At 43.3% G+C, this 24,816-nt stretch overlaps 2 protein-coding genes across 2 annotated transcripts; one reads left to right on the plus strand and one right to left on the minus strand.

Annotated features, from left to right (window-relative positions):
• Positions 1-12,195: 12,195 nt before the first annotated feature.
• Positions 12,196-15,364, plus strand: LOC122048529 (putative FBD-associated F-box protein At5g56820). The gene is made up of 3 exons (XM_042610085.1): positions 12,196-13,101; positions 14,926-15,090; positions 15,176-15,364. The coding sequence occupies exons 1-3, from the start codon at positions 12,196-12,198 to the stop codon at positions 15,362-15,364; spliced, it is 1,260 nt and encodes a 419-aa protein (XP_042466019.1).
• A 2,510-nt stretch (positions 15,365-17,874) lies between these two features.
• LOC122049384 (probable inactive poly [ADP-ribose] polymerase SRO3) lies at positions 17,875-19,778 on the minus strand. Its single transcript, XM_042610770.1, has 3 exons — positions 18,835-19,778; positions 18,388-18,742; positions 17,875-18,307 (listed from the first exon to the last, which is right to left on the minus strand). The coding sequence occupies exons 1-3, from the start codon at positions 19,761-19,763 to the stop codon at positions 18,206-18,208; spliced, it is 1,386 nt and encodes a 461-aa protein (XP_042466704.1). The 5' UTR covers positions 19,764-19,778; the 3' UTR covers positions 17,875-18,205.
• Between the last annotated feature and the right edge of the window lie 5,038 nt (positions 19,779-24,816).

Genomic DNA, 24,816 nt, shown 5'->3' on the forward strand with positions numbered 1-24,816 from the left:
TATCAAATTAACAAATGTATATTTTCACTGAACCCCTTAATTTCACAATAATGCTGTAGTAACGAGCCCAGGATCGCTCTCGAGGAATCAACAGTATGATATAATCTAGGATTGTCTTTTATTCCTATTTTTTTGGGGTTTTCGATATAAAAATGGAGTTGAGGGTTTAAGCTTTAAATCTAAATCTAACAGAGGAAAAACACAGCAATTAAGAAATTAATCTAAAGCAAGAGTGAAACATAACTATGTGCCAATGAACAAATCATTACGCATTGTCACACTACGTTGTGATAAATCCATCAACACACATCAAACTAAGGATGAAATTACGAGACTCAAATAAATCTGATCTAAAGCAAGATGTAAACCTAATTTAGCACTTAAACACTAAACAATTAACCAAGCACAAATAAAACTTAAACTAAGCTTCAACAAGGAAAGAAATGCTAACTACTTGCATAAAAATATAACGAACATTAAAAGAAATCTGTCTAAGCTATAAAGCAGTAAGAAAAAGAACTAGAATGAAATAAAAACCAATCTCTCACAATCAACTCACAAACTTCATACTCTTGCCGTCACACAAGAGTACCAAAATCGAAACCACCCAATTTCGGACCTCAGTGGAGATTCTAAGCTGTAAATCAATTCGAGGAATGCTCACAAGTGCCGACGGACCACCCCCGACACGCTGGAAACAACCCGAACCCAAGAAAATGCCAAAAATACTGGAAATCTGCAACCGGAGCTCTCTGAATCTGGATGGAAGTCGTGGATTGCAGATGGGCATCGGATGAAGCTCAATAACGCCGACGAACCACCTCCAAGCGTCACTGATGGGAATCGGAGCGCAGATTTGGAAGACCACCTCCAAATCTGGCGAAAACAGAGAAGTCGCCGTGAGCAGATTTTCCGCCGGAGAGAACACTCGCCGGTGCTCCAGATGATCGGGATGAGCTTCTAAGAAGTCTTCCACCAAGGTAGAAGTTCGGGAAATGGATTGAAGAAGGAAAGGGATCGAAATCCCGGCAAAAGCTCGCCGCGGGACGCGCAGCTGCGTGAGGAGATCGACGAAGGCACTGTAGCTACTGTAGCTTCTATTTAAATCAGATCTGGATCTAATCGGACGGATGAGATGATTCCGAGCTAAATCAACGGTGAAAAGTCATCCAAATTCTGATCCGAAGGTACTGATGTTGATCTAGGGTCTAGATCTACCCTCCCGTAGGTCGGATCGATCAGATCATCAATAGATGGCCCAGATCTGCCGATCTTCAATAAACGGTCCAGATTAAGTCGGGCTGGATCAATAGCTAGATGAACTCAGATCTGCATCAAAACTTCTGGATCTTCATCAATGGCTCAGATCTGCTCCCCATTAAATTCGATCGGCCAGATCTTCAACGGATGGTCCGGATCTGTCCTATTCTTGATGAACGGCCCATAATGCTCAATGACTAGATCTTCTCGTTTGAACTCCGATTTGAGCCCAATTTTAGTCCAAATAGATCCAAATCCAAGATCCTTTGATGCCTACAAAATAAGAATCAAATATTAGCATCAAATAATATAAAAATAAAGTAATTTGTAATTAAGTCCAAAAATATACACAATGCACAAAATGTGATGTAACCATGATTTAAACTATGAAATCAACATCAAATCATGCATATATGAATCAAAATAATGCAGTAAAATCATGGTTATCAAGGAGCAAGAGACGCAGCTAGCGAGAAGGACGGCATGCGGTGTGTCCGAGGGATGAAGACTGCGGATGAGTACACCGGCAGACGAGAAGGAAACACGCGGCTATTCCGAGGGACGAGAAGCCAGAGCAGAAGCCCACTCGAGAAGACCGGAAGTTGGGTTTGGATGAGCCCTTTTCCGGATGGTCGAGATCACCCAAGCGAGCGGAGCCAGAGCAGAAGGACCCAGACCAAGTCAAGCTGAACTGGAGCAGAGGACCCGGACCAAAAGTCAAATGGAGTTGACTTAGGGGTCCGGGTGCTCGGATTCATTCCAGGCGCCTGGACGTCCGAGCGCTCGGAACCTCTCCGGGCGCTCGGAAGTCAATATTTGACTGGATCGCCTTTTACGCGATCTAAATATTGGGGGATAAATTTTTATTCCCCCAGGGCGCTCGGAACCCTTCCAGGCGCCCGGAACCCTTCCAGGCGCCCCGACCAAGGCTATAAATATAGCCTTGGTCCAGAAGCTTAATACAACTCAGAAATTGTAATTCCAACACCTGTGCGCTCTCAATTGTAGTTTAGCTTCTTTCTTTTGTGCTTCATCGTTGTACGAGGCTTCTCCGCCTGAAGGAGTTTCTTTAAGTACGATCATCTTCCTTGAATTAACAACCTCCCTGGTTGTAACCAAATCAGTCCCGGTGTGCCTCGTTTTTCTGATTTACTTTCTGCTTACTTTAATTTACAAGTGTTAGGTTAAGAGTTCGAGAAGAGTGTTTTTGTTTTACAGGGCTATTCATCACCCCCCTTATATCCGGCCGCAATGGTCCTACAAAGTGGTATCAGAGCCAAGGCGCTTCAGGAGGACTAACCGCCGAACAAAGCAACGAGATGGCCGGACCAAGCATTCACTCGCCGAAATACGAAGGGGATTTTGCCACCTGGAAAAAACTGATGCAGGTATTTTCCACAACAGAGTTTGAATTAGTTTTAACAATGAAACTTGGATTTGTAGCTCCAGAGGACAAGGAAATACATCAATGGATAAAAAAGGAGCAGGCTGACTACGTGGCGAACGGCAAAGCAGAATACCATCTGTTAAGCGTTCTTCCGCCACAAGAAGTCAATCGAATCGACAACTACAACTCCGCGAAGGAACTTTGGGAGAAATTCCTCGAGTTGCACGAAGGAACTTCCGAAGCCAAGCTCGCCAGACGAGATTTGCTTCGCAATCAGCTCACCAGCCTGCGATTTGGGGAAGACGAGACAGTCGCGCTTCTGCACTCAAGAATCAAAGAGATCATCACTGGACTGTCGAATCTCAGAGAAAAGGTAAGTAACCGAGATTCGCTAAGGTACGCGTTAAATTCGTTTCCGAGAAATTCAAAGTGGGCATCACTAGTAGATGACTTTTACATTTCAAAATATTTAGAAAAAATTTCATTAGAAGAATTTTTCTCGACTTTTGAAACGCACGAATCAAGATGTACAGGTTCGAAGGAGCCCATGAACAACGTCGCCCTCAAAGCTTCGAGAGACGAACCTGAGTCGGAATCTTCTCTCGACGACGAGAAAATGGTAATGATAGTAAGAAGATTCAAGAAACTTTATAAATCTAGATCTACTAACCATCCACAGGGGAAAAAGAAAAGGACGATCCGCTGCTACCACTGCGACGAAGAAGGACACGTCAAGGACAACTGCCCCAAGCTGAAGAACAAGGACAATGAGAAGGGTAAGAAGCCCATCCAAAAGCGAAAGGCCCTAAAGGCGACGTGGGATGATACGTCGTCGGAGTCGGAAGTTGAGGCATTCTCCGGACTTGCTCTAATGGCAAGTCATCAAGACGACGACTGCGAGTCAAGCTCTTCTGAAATGAGCATCGAAAGCATCGATGAAGGGGGAGCCACATTGGAAGAAAGCAACAGTTCAGGGGGAGAAACGGACAACGAGATCGACAAGGTAAGTCAGGTACGATCTCTTCCTCCCGACAAAATGTTTAAGTTCGTTAAACTTTTAACAAAAGATTGTTGCAAATTAGAAAATGAAAATAAAATTTTAAAAGTAATTCTAGCTAAGTCCTGTCCCTTAAAAGAACTAGACAAATCAAAATTAGAAAATGAGAAATTGAAATCAGAAAATAAAGATCTGAAAATTCAAATAGATAATTTGAAAAACCATGCATGCTCATCTAATTCTAGAAAATATGTCCTTAAGAAATTTTTAATCAATCCAGTAAGTTGGAACCTATATTGGATTCCTAAGTCCTGTTTAAATTAAACTATTGATTAGACTTAGAGCTTTTTGGGCGAGAAAATTAAACATTGAAATTCTCTATGAGGCTTTGTCTAAGGAAGTTGTTGCTGCTCTAATAACCAAGAAGGTCTAGTGCCTCGCCACGACCTGGAAGTCAAAATATTGAAATAAATATTTAATTAACTTTCTGTCAAAGCATTAAAATTAGGATTAATTAATGCTTTAAAAGTTTTTCAAACATTTTTTTCAAATAGTTTTATACTTAGAAAAATACTTATGTGAAATTTTTTAGAAAAATCTTAAGTTAGGATTTTTTTCAAAAATATTTTTGCAAAGATTTAAAAAATTATTTTTCTTGAAAATATTTTTTTTAACAAAAAAAAATTTTTTGAGTATTTTTTTTTCTTAAAAAAATTCTCTTTTATACTTAGAAAATTTTTCAGAAGATATTTGTTTGCCTAAGTTAAAAGTTGAAAATTTTGCTTAAATTTTTTTTTGAAAAATTTTCAAAAAATGTTTTTGCAAAGCTGTCTAAGTTAGAATTTTTTTTATAATTTCATTAAGAAACTTTTTCTTAAAATTTCACTTCAAATTTTTTTTTCAGAGACTGTTTATGTAAAATTATTACAAAATTTTTAAAGATCTCAAAATTTTCTAAGTTTTTTTACCCTTAGATTTTTTTCTTAGAACCTCATTTTTATGTGATTAAAGGGGAGAAAGAAAAGTATAAGTGTAGGGGGAGGTAGACCAAAATTTTTACTTATTTTATTTTTGCACTTAATTACAAAATTTAGTTAAGTTTATTTTATGTCTATTTTTTCCCTAGCTTAACTTGGGTTGCTCACACCAAAAAGGGGGTGATTGTTGGAACCCCAAGGTTATTTTGGTGTGATCAACAAGTTAAGTTAGGTCATGTGTGTTTCTATCCTTGTGTTTAAGTGTGCAGGAGCTTAGGAGCACAGGTAGTCGAGTGGAAGACGCAACTAGCGAGAAGGACGACACACGGTGCGTCCGAGGGACGAGGCGCTGCGGAAGAGTACACCGGCGGACGAGAAGGAAGCATGCGGTGGTTCCAAGGGACGAAAGCCAGAGCGGAAGACTGCTCGAGGAGCAAGAGACGCAACTAGCAAGAAGGATGACATGCAGTGCGTCCGAGGGATGAAGACTGCGGATGAGTACGCCGACAGACGAGAAGGAAACAAGCGGCGATTCCGAGGGACGAGAAGCCGAAGCGGAAGCCCACTCGAAAAGACCGGAAGTTGGGTTCGGGTGAGCCCTTTTCCGGATGGTCGAGATCATCCAAGCAAGCGGAGCCGGAGCAGTAGGACCCGGACCGAGGTAAGCTGAACCGGAGCAGAAGACCCGGACCCCTAAGTCGACCAAAAGTCAACTGGAGTTGACTTAGGGGTCCAGGCGCCCGGAAGTCAATATTTGATTAGATCGCCTTTTACGTTATCTAAACGTTGGGGGATAAAATTTTATCCCCCCAGGGCGCCCGGAACCCTTCCAGGCGCCCCGACCAAGGTTATAAATATAGCCTTGGTCCAGAAGCTTAATACAACTCAGAAATTGTAATTCCAACACTTGTGCGCTCTCAGTTGTAGTTTAGTTTCTTTCTTTTGTGCTTCATCATTGTACGAGGCTTCTCCGCCTGAAGGAGTTTTTTTAAGTATGATCATCTTCCTTGGATTAACAACCTCCTCGGTTGTAATCAAGTCAATCCCAGTGTGCCTCGTTTTTCTGATTTACTTTCTGCTTACTTTAAATTACAAGTGTTAGGTTAAGAGTTCGAGAAGGGTATTTTTGTTTTTGTTTTACAGGGCTATTCATCACCCCCCTTCTAGCCAGCCGCAACGGTCCTACATATGCTTCCTCCAGTGGATAGCGGCGGCGAGTCGATCCGGTGGTGGCGTTGTGAGGAGGAGGAGCGACTAACGTCTGCTGACGAAAGGAGAGGGAGAGGAAGAGGAAGAGGTGGCTTGTTGGTGACAAGAGAGGAGGCGACAAAGACGACTGATCCGTGCTTTGATCCTTGGGCGGCGGCGGCCAAGAAAAACACACCCCGCTCCCTAGTGAACAGTGCTCCCTCCCCCTTAAAGCCCTACCTCGTGAAATGACCTCAATGCCCTTCCTCTTCCCCCATATTTCCATCTGGGCCCCCAGCATATATTCGTATCACAAGCCTTCCCTTCAAGTCTAGTAGAAGGAGGTGCAAGTCTGACTGACTAGATAGTCTGTCGTGAAGGGTGAATCGCTCTCGATATCAGAGTCAAATCGCTGAACCCATTATATAATGTCTCACGAGCGGTCGCTATAGTAATTGTGTCGTACGAGAGATGGTAGCGATGTAGAGTGAACTATGAGAAATAATACCAAGTCAATAACCGAACCGATGCTGAGCGAACAGCAAAACGTCAAGTGAGCGACGAGTAAAATGATAGTTGACCGAGCGACACGCGGGATGCTGAGCAGACCGAGCAATCGAGCGGGCGACTGAGAAAGTGTCGGACAGTCAATCGTAAAATGCTGACCAGACCATCTAGAGAATGTCGAGTGTTCGATCGAATAGTTCAAGCGTGTGGATGAGCTCACGACTGAGCGATATCGGTCGGACGACTTCGCAAGTGCTGAGAATGACGCACGCTTGACAGAGTGGTGAGAAAAACGTGTCGATCGAGCGGCGAGAAATAGTGCCGGGCGGATGCCAAGCAAGCTATTGAGCGAACGCCAAGTGAGCACCCGGGCGAATACCGAATGAGCGACAAGGCAATGTCGAACGGGAACGGAGTTCAAAAACTGAGCGGGAGCATAGCCCGTGAAATCGCATGCGCACAAAAATGAAAGTCATGAGCTGAGCAGGCGTAGAGCCTATGAGATATTATGGTCCGAAACTAGTGGAGATACTCTTGTCCGCGATCATTGGAGATAGCTCGACCCCGAATGGGGGAGATAAGCTGCTCTGATATGCTCCGTGACTAGTGAAGACTGCTCGACCCTGAACGGGGGGAGATAGGAGATCTGATATGTTGGTCCGTGACTAGTGAAGATCAGTCGACTCCGAACGGGGGAGATAAGGAATCAATATGCTGGTCTGAGACTAGTGACGATCGCTCGACCCTGAACAGGGGAGATAGGAGATATGATATGTTGGTTCATGACCAGTGAAGATCTCTCGACCTCAAACGGGGAAGATAGGATATATGATATGCTGGCCCGTGACCAGTGAAGAACGCTCGACCCCCAACGTGGGAGATAAGAGATATGATATGTTGGTCTATGACCAATGAAGACCGTTCAACCCCAAACGGGAGAGATAGGATATATGATATGTTGGCCCGTGACCAATGAAGAATGCTTGACGTCGAACGGGGGAGATAAGAGATATGATATGCTGGTCCGTGACCAATGAAGACCGCTCGACCTCGAACGGGAGAGATAGGAGATCTGATATGCTGGTTCGTGACCAGTGAAGACTGCTCGACCCCGAACGGGGGAGATAAGGAATCCGATATGTTGGTCCGAGACCAATGACGATCGCTCGACCTCGAACGGGGGAGATAAGGAATCCGATATGCTAGTCCAAGACCAGTGAAAACTGCTCGACCCCGAACGGGGGAGATAGGAGATCTAATATGTTGGTCTGCGACCAGTGAAGACCGCTCAACCCCAAACGAGAGAGATAGGATATATGATATGCTGGTTCGTGACCAGTGAAGAATGCTCGACCCCGAACGGGGGAGATAGGATATATGATATGCTGGTCTATAACCAGTGAAGAATGCTCGACCTCGAACGGGAGAGATAGGAGATATGATATGTTGGTCCGTAACCAGTGAAGACCGCTTGACCTCGAACGGGGGAGATAGGATATATGATATGCTGGTCGATGACTAGTGAAGACCGCTCAAACCTCGAACGGGAGAGATAGAGGTTTAAGGTCGTCGCTCAACCGTCGGTGGAGACTTGGGTTTAACGTCGCAGCTCGACGGTTCATTGAGACCTGGGTTTAACGTCGCCGCTTGACGGTTGGTGGAGACCTGAGTTTAACATCGCCGCTTGACGGTTGGTGGAGACCTGAGTTTATAATCGCCGCTCGACTTCTAGAGCCCGTGGCTCTAATATAACTCAAAGATGATAACGAAGGACAATGCAGCCGCATTCTCACCTCACCAACCCTAATAAAGCCTGAACACACAAATTTTAGTCATCCGATTCTGAAGCCAAAAGGTGGGCTCTTGTGTGGAGCCATTGGATCAAGCGTCCGAATCCACAATATCTCAACAGACACCTCGAGTTGATATCCTCGGCATGGCATCACCATGCGTCAACCTTGGATAGGTTTGAATTAATGGTCAATGGGACTCGCCAATCATGACTCTGATACGTGATCTTGCGTATCACCTACATTGATGTCATCTGACTCACGGGTTCCCAAGACTATAAGTATCCTGTGGTAGTTTTGATATGATCAAACCAAATCAAGTTAGGTTCTGTTATGTTTTGATACCCTGTGTCTAAGTGTGCAAGAACTTAGGAGCGCATGAAGTCAAGCGTAAGACACAACTAACGAGAAGGACGACACAGGAGAGAGTCGACGGGCTCGGTGCGTCCGAGGGACAAGATGCTGCGAAAGAGTATGCTAGCAGCCGAGAAGGAGGCGCACGACATTTTTGAGGGACGAGACGTAGGAGCGAAAGGTTGCTCGAGAAGGCTGGAAAATGGGTTTGAGTGAGCCATATTTCTGATGGCCGAAATCACCCAAATGAGCGGAGTATGCAGGCAGATGAGAAGGAAGCTCGTGGCGATTTCGAAGGACGAGAAGTCGAAGTGGAATGTTACTCGAGAAGACCAGAAAATGAGCTTGGGAAACTCTATTCTAGATGACCGAAATCACCCAAACGAGCATAATCAAAGCAAGAGCCCGGACCAAAAAGTCAACATGAGGTTGACTCATGGTCCGGGCGTTCGGATCACCTGGGCGCCCCCGAGGCACCTCGCCCAGCGAGGGTCGGATCAAACCTATCCGGGTGCCCGGAACCCTTCCGAGCCCCCAGACCAAAAATATTATCAAAACGCAACATGGTATGATCCATTGCGAAGTGGATAAAATTCTATCCATATTTAGGTGTCTGGAACCCTTCCAGGCACCCTAATCAGGGCTCTAAATACAACCCTAATCCTAGAAGCTACACAACACTGAAAAATACAAAGAAGAACACTTATAAACGTTCTACCTTGAGTTTAGCTTTGTATTCAAGTGCTTTAACTGTTATAAGAGTCTTCTCCGCCTGAAGGAGATTTCATAGTGAGCTTACTTGCCTTGGGGTAGCAATCCCCTGATTGTAAACCAAGTAACTCTTTCCGTGCTTCTTTCTGATGTTTAATTACTTTGTTAATTCTTTTATGCAAGTGTTTGTTTTAATCAAGTTGTAAAGTTCAAAAAAAAATTTTGTTTGAATTTATTATGCAGGGCTATTCACCCCCATTTAGTCAGCCGCCAAGGGACCTGCAAACACAACCAATAATGTGGTGGTAAGGTCCTTCAGTCACGTCATCCCTATAGTTCGGTCGATAGTAAGGGCAGAACACACTTCAGTCTAGTCAGTCGAACTCGAATCTTCTTCAATTAGGCTTAGGGAGAAGACTTGTGATGTGGCAGATATTGGAGGTTTTTGCATGGCATGGTCAACGTATTAGTCAAGCCCTTGATCAAAAGTCAAGCACAGGTGCAAGTCGAGGCGAGCAAAGAGTCAACCATGGTCAATGCGACACACCCAACTACATCAATTCGGTCACCCGGCTCCATCAGCTCGACCACCCGATTCCATCGACTCAAACACCCGACTCAACCAGCTCTGCCACCCAATTCCACCGGCTCAATCATCCAAATCCATCGGCTCAGTCACCCAAACCCTCAGTTTATTCACCCGAGTTCCCTTGTGTGGGACTCATACCCTATGTGGTTGTTGAGCCATTGCCCATAAAAGGCACGGATAACGTAGTCGTTATCTCCCGAAGAACGTGAGAAATGTAGCCGTTTCTCCCGTAGGATGCGGGCAACATAAGTGTAATTCTCCCGGAGGACGTCAGCAATGTTAGCCTTTATCCTAGAGTATATGGAGAACGTGCAATAGTAAAGTTATAACTTTCATCCGAGCCCTAGGGATGTAAATGAATCAAACGGTTCATGAGCTATTCAGAGCTCAATTTAGTAAAAAACTTATTCGAGTTCGTTCATTTAGCTTATTGAGCTGAGCTTGAGCTCGATTTCGAGTTCGATGATTTTATTGAGCCGAGCTCGAGCTTAAGGATATTCGGTTCGTGAGCTTACAAACATGTTTGTTTATAGGCTCACGAGCTTGGGCTCGAGCTTGACTCATTTAAAGGGCTTGAGAACATGTTCATTTATAAGCTCGTGAACTCGGGCTCGAGCTCAGCTCGTTTAAAGGGCTTAAGTATATGTTCGTTTATAAGCTCATGAACTCGGGCTCAAGCTCGACTCGATTAAAGGGCTCGCGAACATGTTCAATGGTGTGTTAAGTTTGGAAGTTTAATGTAGTAGTTTGGGATGTTCAATGATGTGTTGAGTTTATATTATTTTAGTTGTTAGGTTTGTTGAATATTTATTCAAATGAGTTTTTGAGTGCTCTTAACAAGTCTGCAAAATGAGCCTTAAAATGAACTCGAGCTCGCTTAATTAACGAGCCAGACTCGTTAACTATGATAATCAATCTAATAACGAACCAAACTCGAATTGTTCGCGAGCTTAATAATTCCAAAACGAGTTAAGCTTTAGTCTTGTGATAAAAGTTTGATTCGAGTTCGAGCCCGAATATAACTTAAACAAGCCGAACTTGAGCTTAATACTGTTCAGCTCAGTTCAGCTCAGTTCAGCTCGTTTACATCCCTACTGGGTCCCTCCAAAATTGTCCCAAGTGATTTTAAAAAGAAGATGAATCACGTAAGACTTTATATAGTACTGTGATCCTTTGTATGGGTACAGGCTACCGGCGAGGCTTTATGTACACGTTGGGGATCAACCCCATAACCTAATGCAACAATTCTATATGTAAGTGCCAATTGCGTCAATATGTGGGGATGAATTTGACATAAAAAACTCCAAATGCTTAGAGGTAAGAGTTTAAGGAGCTTGGAAGTAGAAAATTTAAAGAGCTCAAATTAGAGAGCTTAAGCAGCTCGTCCTTATGGCAACTAGTGCATCTCTATAAGATTGGTTGATTTACTCGGGATGGAAAAATAAGGACGAATGAAGGACAACGATTGTCCTCCAACACAAACACACATCTTTAGTCCTCCTAATATGAAAATTTTAGTTTCGTCTCGAGATCTACCAACGTCTTGTAAGAGGTCAAGTGCATATAGGGTTGAGTCGGTTAGAAGCTGTCTTTAGGAAAAAGAAAAATACATATTTGATTTCTTAGTTGATTTGACGGTATATGATTTCTTATTTAATTTGATGATAGATTATAAGTTAAGTTTATGATCTATTTCTCTTCATATAATTTAAAAATAAATTATGAGAGACCTAGTATGAACGTTTATCTGAATCAATTAAAACATAATTGATCGAATCAAATTATTCTAAATCAAACTAATCAATTTTTTAAAAATAAACTTACTTGGCGTTTGATTTAAGAGGTTTTGAAATAAGGAAAAAAAATTAATAGAAATATAAAGTATTTGGTTAATAAATTTAAGAATAAAAATTTTAGAATCATTCTTAAATAATTTGAAAGGACAAAATACAGTTAATCGATAAAGTTTTGTTATCAAAACTAAACTTGTCATCAAAACTAATCAAAATTAAACAAATCAAATTAATATAGTCAATTAACGAATTAACACTTTTTAAAAAATAAATATATTAAAACTTTTAATAAAAATTTAATCAGTTTAATAAAAATTTTAAAAATCTTAATATATATATGTATATATATATATTTAACTTTTTTTTAATAAAAACGATTTAATAGATTTTTGAAATTTAGAATTAAAAATCAACCCGGTCTAATTGAAATAATCATTTTTTTTAAAAAAAAAATCCGAATAAAACAAATCAATTTCCGAATTTATCTCTATTTTAATAAATATTTTTAATTAATTAATTAATTTATTTATTTATCCATAGAATTTGTCAAATTATGCCGTTGCAACATATAAATCCTGGAGAGGAGAGAAAGGGAGGGCTCCGCACTGTCCATCCGCCGCCGCCGTCATGCTCTCGTCTGGTATGGGCGACCGCCTTCCCCACCTGGACACGCCGTCGGAAGACTTCCTCAGCAATCTCCCCGATGCGCTTCTCCACCACATCCTCTCCTTCCTCCCCACCTGCGACTCCGTCCGCACCTCCGTCCTCTCCCGCCGATGGCGTCGCATATGGTCCTCCGTCCCAGCAATGGACTTCCATTTCTCTGACCCTACCAACTGGGGAGCCTTATCATCCGTCGGCCGATTCGTCGCCGCCCGCGACAACTCTTGCTCCATTTCTCGTCTGCGTCTCATCTTCGACTATGTATTGTTCTCATATGAAACCTGCTTGTGTGAATGGATCGACTACGCCAAATCCCATGACGCTCAAGACGTGACCCTCCGCATAAGCAATCCCAGACGAGACTATACTTCCCTACTCGTCGCTCTGTTCAATTGGCCATCACTCACGGCCCTGGATCTGAAAATGCAAGGCTGTGTTGTCAGTGTTGGACGGGCTTTCAACCTTCCCGAATGTGTTACCCTGAGCAATGTCAAGACGCTTTCCCTTTCAATTTTTAATGAAATTTCACAGGAGAGCTTGTCTAGGCTGCTGCTATCTTGCTGCCCTGCTTTGGAAGAACTAACATTAGCCTCGAGATATCAAACGAACGACTTCATTGAAATAGCGGCACCAAATCTTCTCAGATTAAATCTTCTACATGCTCCATTCAAGATTCGAATTACTTGTCAGAAACTAGAATCTCTAACGCTAAAACCTTATTTTCATGTGCAACATCTGAATATTGAGGCGCCCTCTTTGGCCTCTGTTCGATTACATAATCAGGGACAGTGTTTTCATCTTTGGTATGTTGGAGCACTACTCCATACATTATGCAATGTAACTGCACTAACTATTGATCTTCGATACCTTTGGTTTGCTCATAGGGTACGTTTTCATCTTTTCATTGGCAAAAAGTTATAAATCATTCATCTTTTAACATGAATGCATAATAGATTGGAATTGGAATCCTAAATGTATGTTAATTCATGTAGTATTTATTTTATAGGACATTAAATTAAGTGCAATACTCATTAAGGAAGAAATTTGTATAGAGTAGTGTATTTGTATTTATGCTTGAAAGAGATGATGTTATTGTGAATGGGATATGTTATGCAATAGTAGGAAAAAGGAGTGAAACAAGAAGAGATTATAAACTTGTATAATTGTATGCTATTTTTATATTGCATGATGTCAATTTGATTTCTAGTCTTGTTTTTTTTTGTTGGTTTCTTCAGATTGTTTCCTTGTTGAGATTGTTTCTTTGTTGCCTTATTGAAGTTGAAGCATCACTTGATCATAAAACATGGGCATAAAAGATGGAAAAGTCATAGTTAGAGAGTATGGGCAATGGGGTAATGTTAGACTGCTCATTAATAGTATTTTTAAGATACATTCCTTTCATCTTAGGGTTCTCAGGTTTTCATTTACATGCTACACCATCAAAAACCAACTTGTTAGTTCATGTAGTATTTATTTTATAGGGCATTAAATTAAATGCAATATTCATTAAGGAAGAAATGCCTATAGAGTAGTGTTTTTATATTTATGGAAGAAGAATCTACACACCTTCTATGCTCGAAAGAAATGATGTTATTGTGAATTGGATATTGTAGGCAATAGTAGAAAAAAGATGTGAAACAAGAAGAGATAATAAACTTGTATTATTGTATGCTAGTTTTTATTACATGATGTCAATTTGATTGCTAGTCTTGTTTTTTGTTGGTTTCTTCATATTATGCTCGAAAGAAATGATGTTATTGTGAATTGGATATTGTAGGCAATAGTAGAAAAAAGATGTGAAACAAGAAGAGATAATAAACTTGTATTATTGTATGCGAGTTTTTATTACATGATGTAAATTTGATTGCTAGTCTTGTTTTTTTGTTGGTTTCTTCATATTGTTTCCTTATTGAAGTTGAAGCCTCTCTTGATCATAAAACATGGGAATAAAAAAAATAGAAAAGTCATAGTTAGGGAGTTGGACAATGGGGTAATGTTAGACTACTCATTAATATTATTTTTAAGATACATTCCTATCATTCTTAGCGTTCTCAGGTTTCCATTTACATGCTACACCATCAAAAACCAACTTGTTAGTTCATGTAGTATTTATTTTATAGGACATTAAATTAAGTGCAATATTCATTAAGGAAGAAATGTGTATAGAGTAGTGTTTTTGTCTTTATGGGAGAAGAATCTGCACGGCTTCTACGCTTGAAAGAAATGATGTTATTGTGAATTGGATATTGTAGGCAATAGTAGAAAAAAGGAGTGAAACAAGAAGAGATAATAAACTTGTATTATTGTATGCTAGTTTTATTGTTACATGATGTCAATTTGATTGCTTGTCTTGTTTTTTTTATGGTTTCTTCAGATTGTTTCCTTATTGAAGTTGAAGCCTCTCTTGATCATAAAACATGGGAATAAAAAATAGAAAAGTCATAGTTAGGGAGTATGGGCAATGGGGTAATGTTAGACTACTCATGAGTAGTATTTTTAAGACGCATTCCTATCATTCTTAGGGTTCTCAGGTTTCCATTTACATACTACACCATCAAAAACCAACTTGTTAGACAAAAGCTAATATCATTGTTTTTTCTCAGTAAACAAGTTTTGTTAGACCCCTCTAGTGACTTCAAATTGTTACTGATATGTACTACTTACACTATAGTTTCTTTTTACCTGTTAATTGAGCTTTTGTTTTCTCAGTTAAGGATTATGCCCCTCATAGAAAGTTTTCCAATTTTTCACAAATTGTTAAAGTTGGAGGTCCATCTGGTTCTTTGCCCCAAGGACGACAGAGTGGAAATGTTATTTTCTCTTCTTCAGCACACACCGAAACTTCATGCACTCACTTTAATTGATCGACAAGAGGTTTGAGATTAGTCATTTTATATATATTGATTTTGAAGAATGACAATATTTTGATTTGATTAATTCCTTATAATTTAAATTTCAGGATACATACCTTAAATTATTCGACGAAGGGAGTGATTCATTTGATATTGTACCCTTCAAAGGTTTAGATCATCTTAAAAGGGTTTCACTTAGTATCAACTCTAAAAGTTCTTGGTCAACCATTTTGAAGATGTTATCAGAAAGAGTTCGAGCATGGGATGAAGTAGCAGTGATGTACAAATCTTTATAAATTTTCATTGCATATTGACACAAATGTATGTTCTTATATTTATGACCTTTTTCTCTGACAACTGGATGCAAATGTATGCTTTATTGATATTGCTTGATGCTATGTATTTCTTAAGTCTTTAATTTGAGTAGGGTCATAAATGAGTCAGGTCGAGTTAAACTTTGTGATATATAAACTTATTTAATAAAGTAATCAAATCAAATTGAACCTAAAATGAACTAAGTCATTAAAATAGGTATAGCGTTTAGGTCTGGTCTCCTAGAGATCAGGACCACATTGGGCCTGCTCGAAGAGCATACCAAGACCATATTAGAACTGGTGTGGAGAAATCATACCTGATTTGGTCTTGGTCTGCTCTCAAATCAGATCTAATGTAGTCCTGCTCTCCAGAAGATTAAGCTTAAGCATTCTAATTGAAGATTTTTTTTTTTTCTCTTTGGCACCACTAGAGGAAGCCCAAAAATAGTAAAGGAGAATATATTTGGACTCCTTGCACTTTAGAAATTCACGGGACTTGGAATGGGTGTTGATACGGTGTGTTGCGAGTGGTCCCGATAGTCAAGATGATGTGGTAGACACAGTCAAGATGATGTGGTAGACACAGTCAAGTGGGGGCCTCATAGGCAAGGCTCCAAGCATAAACCCGGACAACCCTAATGTCGATCGGACATATGGGGCTCAGAGCCTCACTTCTCATCGCCAAAGCTCTTAGCATATGATCGATCAGCCTAAAGTGCTGATCAGATGACTCTCAGCATAAAATCGATCAGTCTCAGAGTCGGTCGGACTTACGGGGCCCAGAGCCTCATTTCTTAGTGCCAAGTCACACAACATACAGTCAGTCAAACCTAGAGTCAATCGGACATTCAGAGTATATAGTCAGTTAGATCTAGCGTTGGTCGGGTATTCAGAGCTCAGTTCCTTACTCCTTAAAGGCGAGGCCTATAGTATATGGCTAATCGGACCTTCCGAGACTTACCTCTCCACTCTTCAAAGGAAAGTATCACAGTATACAACCGGTCGGCTAAAGATCTGATTTGACCTATGGGGCTAAGCTTCTCACTCCTCATATGCCTGTCTCCCATTATGCGATCAGTCGGTTACACGGCCAGTTAAATTACCTTAAGAAGACAATATTGTCAGAGAAATATAATAACTTGTCAGAGAATAACAACTACTTGTCAAGTAATATCCTACTACCATAACATATGCATGCAATGGAACCTTTCTCTTGGGTGGTCGTATATCTTCCGTTACTTGATGTTACTTGACATATTCTTAGCCACCTCATTATTGCGGAAGTTATGAAAGATGGTTCATATACATGTAACAAAACCTTCCTCGAAGGGTGATTGTATATCTTCCATTACTCGACATATTCTGACTCCTCATTATTACTGAACTTCTGAGGGTCAATATAAAAAGGGATCCTCTCTGTTGGCTAAGTAACTTGAACTTGTAACTTGTAACTAGAGATAACTTGAAGATTTACATTACGCGCACACACACATCTACGCCACTGTTCATCTTCTTCTCCCATTTTTAGCCACTATTCTGACTTGAGCATCGGAGTGTCTGTGCTAGGGGCCCCCTCCTTGGTTCTCGTTCTAACATTTCTGATTGTTGTCTCTAGTGTGCGTAGAAAAGAGCATTCAAGGTCATTTTCCTCCACCTCAAAGTCTTTGTATGGTCAATATCAGAGTCACTCGTCCAAGGTGTCATCTCCTCCGATTTCAAACAAAATCAAATTTGGCGCTGCCTGCGAGAACTTCGCATGAATCTGAAATGCAGAAATGGATGAAATTGGATGATTCATCATAGTTATCTTATCGCGAGAAGATTTAGATTTGCTAATAAATGCCCGAGCATAGAAGTTAGTGCAACAGCAATAAGTAACAGTCGGGGGTCCTCTACCGCACGACCCAACTGTGTTGATGACGAGCCCTCACGAGGGACCTAAATGGAAGGCCCGATTGGGTTCCAACTAGTTCCTCCACCGACTGGCTTCTTGCAACCACCTGCTCAGTTGATTAGCCTCCCGCTCATGCCGCCTTTGCTGGTCATCTATCACCAGGCATTATTCCTCACACCCTTTAAGGATATGGGCCGAGCGGAGATGCCCCAGGGATCCTCTTTTGGATATGCCCCGTTCGAGATCCAAGAAAGGAAAAGGTTCAGGTCCCTAATGGTTCTTCCGAATGGATCAACATGTCGTTCTCCCAAGGAATACGAGAGGACAAATTGTCAAGCCACTTCCAACCCTTGATGATAGGAGAAACAAAGGTGAAACTCACTAGAGGACCACCTCTTCAAATTTGAAAATACAATCATCTTTCATCAATAAACGGATGACGTCAAACCGAGTATTTCTTACCACTCTCTGGCTTGGTGCATATATTGTTCGACCAACTGTCGATTGGATCTGTTATTTCTTTTAAGGAATTCAAAAAAGCCTTCTTATATCGCTTTGCCAACAACAAGAGTATCAGAAAACCAACTTGAGTTTGTTCACACTCAAGCATGGGGGCAAGGAATTCCTATGAACTTACATCAAGTGGTTTAACCAAGTGGCGCTAGATGTTTCGGTCGCCACTTCTGAAGTATTGGTAAGTTGCTTTCTCTCATGGCCACTTAGAAGGAGAATTCTTCCGAACCCTCATCATATGTTTGGAAGAATATATTTATCGAACTCATACAAAATTTATAACAAGTTCATAAATCAGGAATCTTTGATCTTAACAAGTATTAGAAAGACTACATGGGACTTTCTCACGTTGAATAACACATCACACAGTAAGGATCATGTTTAGACTCCATGCCAATGCTTGATTGAAGCTTCCTTCAATGTCTTCTTCTGATGATCTTTACAATAAAAACTAGTAGCTTGTCGCCCACCAATCCCCTAATGTTTCTGATAAAAACCTCTTTGCTAATCTTTCTTTCCTGTATCATTAATAGAGGAAGGGAATCACGAACAAAATCTTTACAAACTTGTAATTGTAATGCAGTTAGTTGGATTTTACCTGATACTGCTTGTAGAAATCCTCTGCAATCCTCATCATCCACGAAGGAAGCAATCTCCTCATCTCTGCAAGTAGCAGAAGAAACATGAGCCTCGGAGCAGAGTTGGCCGCCGATCTCGGCCGGTTGGGGATCTTGTAGCTGACGATGAAGTCGGGGATTATGTGCGTGTTCATGTGAGTGCTCCAGACTACGTAGTGCTTGGGATTTGCAGTGTCGTCGACGCCGCTATCGAACTCGTCGCTGCTGGGGTGGTGCTGCTCCTCCGACGCAGTGTTCACCTTCTCCGGTCTCCCCAGTATCACTCTGCAAAGCAACATGTGCCGCTCGCCGTCGCTGGAATTGGCCTCCACAGCACTGCGAATGATGAGAAAAATGCGTTTGAAATCGCTTCGTTCGGCGTAGAAGAAGAAAGAGAGAGAGAGAGGGGAATCGGGGATTCTGCTCACCTCGAGTGCGAAAATGGCAGGGCAGAGAGATGAAGGCCGAAGCCGCCGACCGGCGAGCCCGGGCGGGCATTTGCTGGCTTACCGAAACCGTGGGAGACGACGGCGGCCACTTCTTCCGCCGACGCCCCGTACCAGGAGGCCTTGATGTTGGCGTCGCCGCGGGCGGCCTTCGTCATCTGCTCCTGGAGCTGGAATGCCTTCGACCGGGAAGCCGATATCGTGCACCTGTGGATGGCGGTGATGACGACGGTCGGAGCATATCTCCGGTAGTCCTTTAGAAACCAACTCGCTACCGGCGTAAAATACTTATCGCCCTCCCTGCACGGCTCCGCCCCATTCCACCCCGCTCGCCCCAAACTCGTCGCCGTGGATCCCTCGGAATCGCCATCCGCCGACTCAGCCGGCGATTCGCGCAACGGGATAGGCGGCGGCGGCGGGAGATTCTGATTCCCGATCGCCGAGGTCGGGAAGACGCACCGGCCGTGCGCGTCGACCCAGGCGATGGAATTCGCCACGTTGGTGTCGGTGTCGGTCTGCGACATCGAGCGGAAGTCGAACAGGTAGCAAGATCCGGCGATGGGGAGCTTGAAGGAAGTCTTACCCGCAACGAAGTGCGCTCGGAGGGCGACGGTGGCCGCCGGGGAGAAGTTGGTCCACGCCCCATCCCTATAAAACAGGATCCTCGACGGAGCGGCGCTCTTCTTGAAATCATGGAACTCTCGGCTCAAATGACCACCGCTAGCACTGTGCAACATGGCCAAGCGCCGACGATCGTCAGAGAAGCGCGAGGTCGGGCGGTTCATCGGTAAAGGCCGCTCGAGAGGGCGGAGAACCGCGGCGGCAAAGTCATTTATAGGTTCGGGTCGGAGCCCCCTAGCGGCCCAACTAAGACACCAAAAGGCGGTTCCAGTGGATTCCGATCGTGCCATTAATGGAATGATCTCGCCTTATTCGGAGCACACGCTTTCGCCTTTAATTAATTGTTTCCTTTACGACCAAGGCAGAACGTTCATGAATCATCATGGGAAGTGCCGTTGAAACGAAAACTTCGTTCTTTCAATTAAAATTCCTATTAGAATTCAATTTGTTAACTTCGAGACGTTCAGATGTTTTTTCTATCCTCAAGTCTACTATTATTCCATCCATTTTGACCTTTTGATGAGTTAATTTTGCAAATTGCTTTTTCCCCCCGGTCAACGCGCACCCCTCCACTTCCCCCTCTCTCTCCCGCCAAAATGACGCATGTAACCTCCCTCCTTTTTGTTTTTTTGTTTTTTTTTATTTTTGATTTTATTTTTAATTGTTTTTAACTCATACTTATATATTCATACTTATATATTTTTAATTTTAAATTTTTAATTAATTTTAATTTTTAATTTTTAATTAATTTTATTTTAAATTTTTTTTATTCATACTTATATATTTTAAAATTTTTTTTTAATTTCATTTTTAAAATTAATTTTATTTTTAATTTTTTTCATTCATACTTATATATTTTAAAATTTTTATTTAGTTTATATATTTTAAAATTTTTATTTAGTTTAAATTTTTAATCAATTTTATTTATTATTTTTCATTAATATTTATATATATTTTTAATTTTATTTAGTTTTATTTTTTAATTAATTTTGTTTATTATTTTTTCATTAATACTTTAATTTTTTTATTTTTTTTTAATTTTTATTTAGTTTTATTTTTAATTAATTTTATTTATTATTTTTTAAATTTTTAAATATTTATTTAATTTTATTTCTTTAATCAATTTTGTTTATTATTTTTTTATCAATTTTTTTAATTTTTTTTATTTTATATAATTTTTAAATTACTCTCTTCCTTTAAATTACATTCCTAATTTGACACTTAAATTACCTGCATCCAACTATTAACACATATCATAATCTTCTCTCCCTTTAAATCATCCCTCCCTCCAACCATTGACATATAACATGATCCTGTCCGAACCAGAAGTCAACAGACGCTGGGCACGTGGCGCCCCCTGACTCGCTGATGTAGACCTCCAACTGGTGGCGCGATGCTCCGACTAACCTGCACAGAAGTCGAGCCGGAAAGGGGGTTCCCGGCGACGACCCTCCGACGCTCCAGTCAAGTAAATCACGAGGAATAAGGTGGCTTCCGAAGTCTCAGAGTACGTACCTCCCTCTTTCTCGGTGAAACATGAAGTTCTTTATATAGAGCTGTGAAAGGTTTGGGCACGCGTACCAAGGTGCCTAAGTGTCCTCTGTCTTATCCTAGGTATGCGGCTGTCAGAAAGCTTACCTGTCTTTTCCTAGGTACGCGGCTGTCAGAAAGTTTACCTGACTCATATCGCTACAGTCACAGCATGCCCTCGATGGGACAGCAGAATCCCCTGTCGCAAGATTTGGAGCGTGACGCACACGTGAAACCTACAGGTTGTCAGAGAAAGAAATCCTCTGGCCCTTTCCTTTGCTCCAAACTTGTAGTCCGAGTGGACAGATGCCTAAACATCCGATCGGACATCCTTGGTGGTTCACTTGTGCTTTGTGGAGACTAACGAACAGGGGTGCTTTATGACTGTGATCGGTCAAAAGGTCAGCTCGGTCCATGGCCTTTTTAACTGAGCGTCGGAACCCCGATTTGACAGGGTGCCTTCCAACCATAAGTGCGAGCCGGCCAGACCCGTCCGGGTATTCGATTCCATCGGCCCGGCCGTCTATGGCCATCCGTCCGGTCGGACCACACTCCTCCCGGATGGGCGGCTACTCCGGTGACTTCCACTCGGCGTTGACATTGCAAGAGAGAGGGGGAGGGCCCGTTCTTACCACCGGATCACTTGCCTCCCTTTCAAGTCTAGTCGAAGGAGGCGAATAGTCCGACTGACTGGAGCCGTAGTGCCGAGCGGCGCTTCTATGCTAATATTCTCCGCTCGACTTGTGTGGGGGTAAATACGACCTGAATGAACGTCAGCATTCCTCGGATCTCCTCGTTGCGCCAATCTTCGACATCAAGGTCGATCATACCTTCATTAAATGCTCCGAATGATTGACTGCCACGTGGAGCAATGCCACCAGAGTACGGAGGCGGTTGCATGATATTTTGATGTGATCGAAGCAATTCGAAATAAACGGCTAGATGTATGCTTTGATTCCCGTGACCTGGATCCGACGGTGGAGGCCGCCCGGCCCTCACCCTAAAAACTCTTCGTTTCCTTCTCACCTTCACACGCCCCCATTACCTCTACTGCTGCTCTCTGCGCTTTGGAGCTCCGGCGATCTGGTTGCTGCCCCCTGACGCTCTCCGGCGCCTTTCCCCGATCCATCTCCCCTCAGTAAGGTTTTAGGTCTTTCCTCCTTCCTTTCCGGTATCTAATTCGCCTTTCTTCCCCTAGCTTCAGTCTTTGAAATTCCCTTTCTTCGTCTTTGGAACTTCCTTTTTTGATTTCCCCTATCCGGATCATGGCCAGTTCCTCTCATCCCGAAGAACAATCCTTAGGCCCATGGTATACTACCATGCGATCCCGTTTCGAACAACGGGATTTTGATATTCTGGCTGACAATTTCGAAATCCCCGAGGATATCGAAGTTCGTCTAGCTGGTCCCGCCGCTCGGCCACACAGACCGCCGCGTGGTGGTTTCTGTGTCTTTCACGACCAATTTACCGTCGGTCTGCGGTTCCCCGTGCATCCCTTTATAGCAGACGTCTGTAATTATTTTGGCGTGCCGCTCGGAAGTTTAGTACCAAATACCTTCCGTCTCCTCTGCGGCGTTGTCGTGTTGTTTAAGATTCACAACATTCCCCTCCGCCCGGAGGTCTTTTTTTATTTCTATTATCCTAAGCAAGCCGAGCCGGGCACCTTTATGTTCCAAGCTCGGCCCGGTCTGGTCTTCTTCAATAAACTACCCACTTCCAATAAACATTGGAAGGACTATTATTTCTACATCCGCATGCCCAGTCAGCCAAACTTTCCGACCCAGTGGCAGGTCAGTCTACCTCCCACTCCCGAGTTGAAGAAATTCAAGACCCGACCGGATTATCTAAGGACTATTATTTCTACATCCGCATGCCCAGTCAGCCAAACTTCCCGTCCCAGTGGCAGGTCAGTCTACCCCGGCTTCGGTAAGAATTTTGCTTGGGCACTTGCTTTAATTGCTAACTGATTTCTTCTTCTTTTCATGCAGCTGAAATCGTCATGGACTCGGTGATGGCCGGCGTTCTAAAGAGAAGGGCAGCGGCGCTGGAGGCCGCGGCGGCCAAGGAAATGGAGGCGCTGGGCATTCAGCCGGTCGGTTCTCACGAAGGAGAGAGCGGCACCCAGGCTGAATCGGCCGCTCCGACCTCTCAACAGTAGGCGGCCAGCGGAGCTGCCCCCTCCAGGGAACTAACGGCCCCCGAGGAAGGATCCGTTCGGGAGGAGGAACAACCACTGCAAAAGAGGCGCCGGGTGGAGACTCCGCTGCGCTCGGCTACCTCCGCGGTCCAACCCTCCGACCGGGCCGCTACGACTGCTAAAGGCAAGGCGCCAGTGCCCGAGACCATCTCGTCCGATCGGACACCTTCTGACTGGGACGAGCTGACTACTCCGGTTGAGGCCACTCCGGTCGACACTCTCCCCCCTGCTCGCCATTCAGTCCAACGCTCGACCATCCATTCGCGATTTTCTGCGCCAGCTTCTGATCCCGATCGGGCTATCCCTGGTCACGGCCGCACGGTACGAGTTACTCTTCATCTTCCAACTGAAGAGTTGCTACCAGAAGCCGACCGGCCCACCGCGCCCGAGCACACCATTACTTTGAAAGGGCCCCTCGCCGAGATGTTGGCCGACGCTCGGGCGCGAGTAGCACTGATCCCTCTACAGAACCTAGCCAACAGCCACATGCAAGCGGCTACGGGGGTAAGTTTGTTGTTGTTGTTTTTTCTTTTTTTTTTGAAGTTTTGCCTGAATATTTCCGCTCGGCTTTTAACAACTGCGCCTTGTTTCAGAGATGGGTGGAAGAGATAGCAGTTGCCAGTCGCCTGGCTATGGCGGACGAGGAGATAAGGCAACTGCGGGCGGCGGGCGGTCTGAGCGGCTCCCAAGGCCCTTCCTACTCCGAGCTGCAAAAAGAACTAAAGAAAGCTCAAACTCTGCTGGCTGCTGAGCAGAAGAAAACAGCTGACCAGGCCCACGCCCTAGCCGAGTCCGAGCGACAAGTCAAGTCGCTTGACACAAAGATAACTCTGGCCACCACTCGGAAGAACACAGCCATCTCCGATCTGGAGAAGAAAAACGTGGAGGCCCGGGGCTTGGAGTTGAGGATAAAGGAGCTGACGGAGAAGCTTGACCGGGAGAAGGCAGGCCGCTCGGCTGATGCGGAGGAGATTGAACGTCTGAATGAGGCCCTGACAAGCTCCCAGGCAACCTTTAAAGAATACCAGGATGCCGAGCCGAGCCGAGTCGCCGCTCTCCGACAAAGTCACATCCGATCGCCCGAGTTCTCAGAGAAAATTTGCGAGCGGATGTACTCGGCTTTCGACTTGGCCATTACGGCCACTATGACCTATCTGAAGTCGAAGGGCCTTCTTCCGGAGTCCACCAATATCCCGGCCGGCGATCAAGTGGAGCTCCTGAGCAACATTCCGAGGGACCTCTACGACTACATCGAGTAATTCTTGTAATTTCGCCGCTCGGCTGAACATGAACCTTTTTGTACTTAGGCCACTCGGCCTAAGGTTCTAATTTTAATGAAATGCTTTCCTTTCGGGTACTCTATCTTTTTACACTGTTCCCTGGCTAACACTTGTACGGTCCGCTCGTCTTCTATCACATCATACCTTGGGCATTCGAGGTGCATTCTTCCAAGTGTTTTCCCCAGCTCTTCCGTCCGGCCGAATATCAATCTGGGCTGCTAGCCAGAATCGCTCGTTATAAGCCGATCCGAACCTTTTATGCCTCGAGTCCGAGCGGAAAATAGCTTCGGTCTGACAATCGGCGGAGAATACGGATAATTGCAGTGTCGACGATAT

The sequence above is a fragment of the Zingiber officinale genome, chromosome 2B (assembly GCF_018446385.1).
Source record: "Zingiber officinale cultivar Zhangliang chromosome 2B, Zo_v1.1, whole genome shotgun sequence".
NCBI lineage: Eukaryota > Viridiplantae > Streptophyta > Magnoliopsida > Zingiberales > Zingiberaceae > Zingiber > Zingiber officinale.

What these genes read in the sequence shown, in the direction of transcription:
- LOC122048529 (XM_042610085.1), top strand. Translation starts at nt 12,196, where the DNA reads ATGGGCGACCGCCTTCCCCACCTGGACACGCCGTCGGAAGACTTCCTC. An exon ending in ACCTTTGGTTTGCTCATAGG is followed by an intron (nt 13,102 to 14,925) that starts GTACGTTTTCAT and finishes TTGTTTTCTCAG; the next exon opens with TTAAGGATTATGCCCCTCAT. An exon ending in CTTTAATTGATCGACAAGAG is followed by an intron (nt 15,091 to 15,175) that starts GTTTGAGATTAG and finishes TTTAAATTTCAG; the next exon opens with GATACATACCTTAAATTATT.
- LOC122049384 (XM_042610770.1), bottom strand. Translation starts at nt 19,763, where the DNA reads ATGGCACGATCGGAATCCACTGGAACCGCCTTTTGGTGTCTTAGTTGG. An exon ending in CTGCCATTTTCGCACTCGAG is followed by an intron (nt 18,743 to 18,834) that starts GTGAGCAGAATC and finishes CATCATTCGCAG; the next exon opens with TGCTGTGGAGGCCAATTCCA. An exon ending in ATTTCTACAAGCAGTATCAG is followed by an intron (nt 18,308 to 18,387) that starts GTAAAATCCAAC and finishes TTAATGATACAG; the next exon opens with GAAAGAAAGATTAGCAAAGA.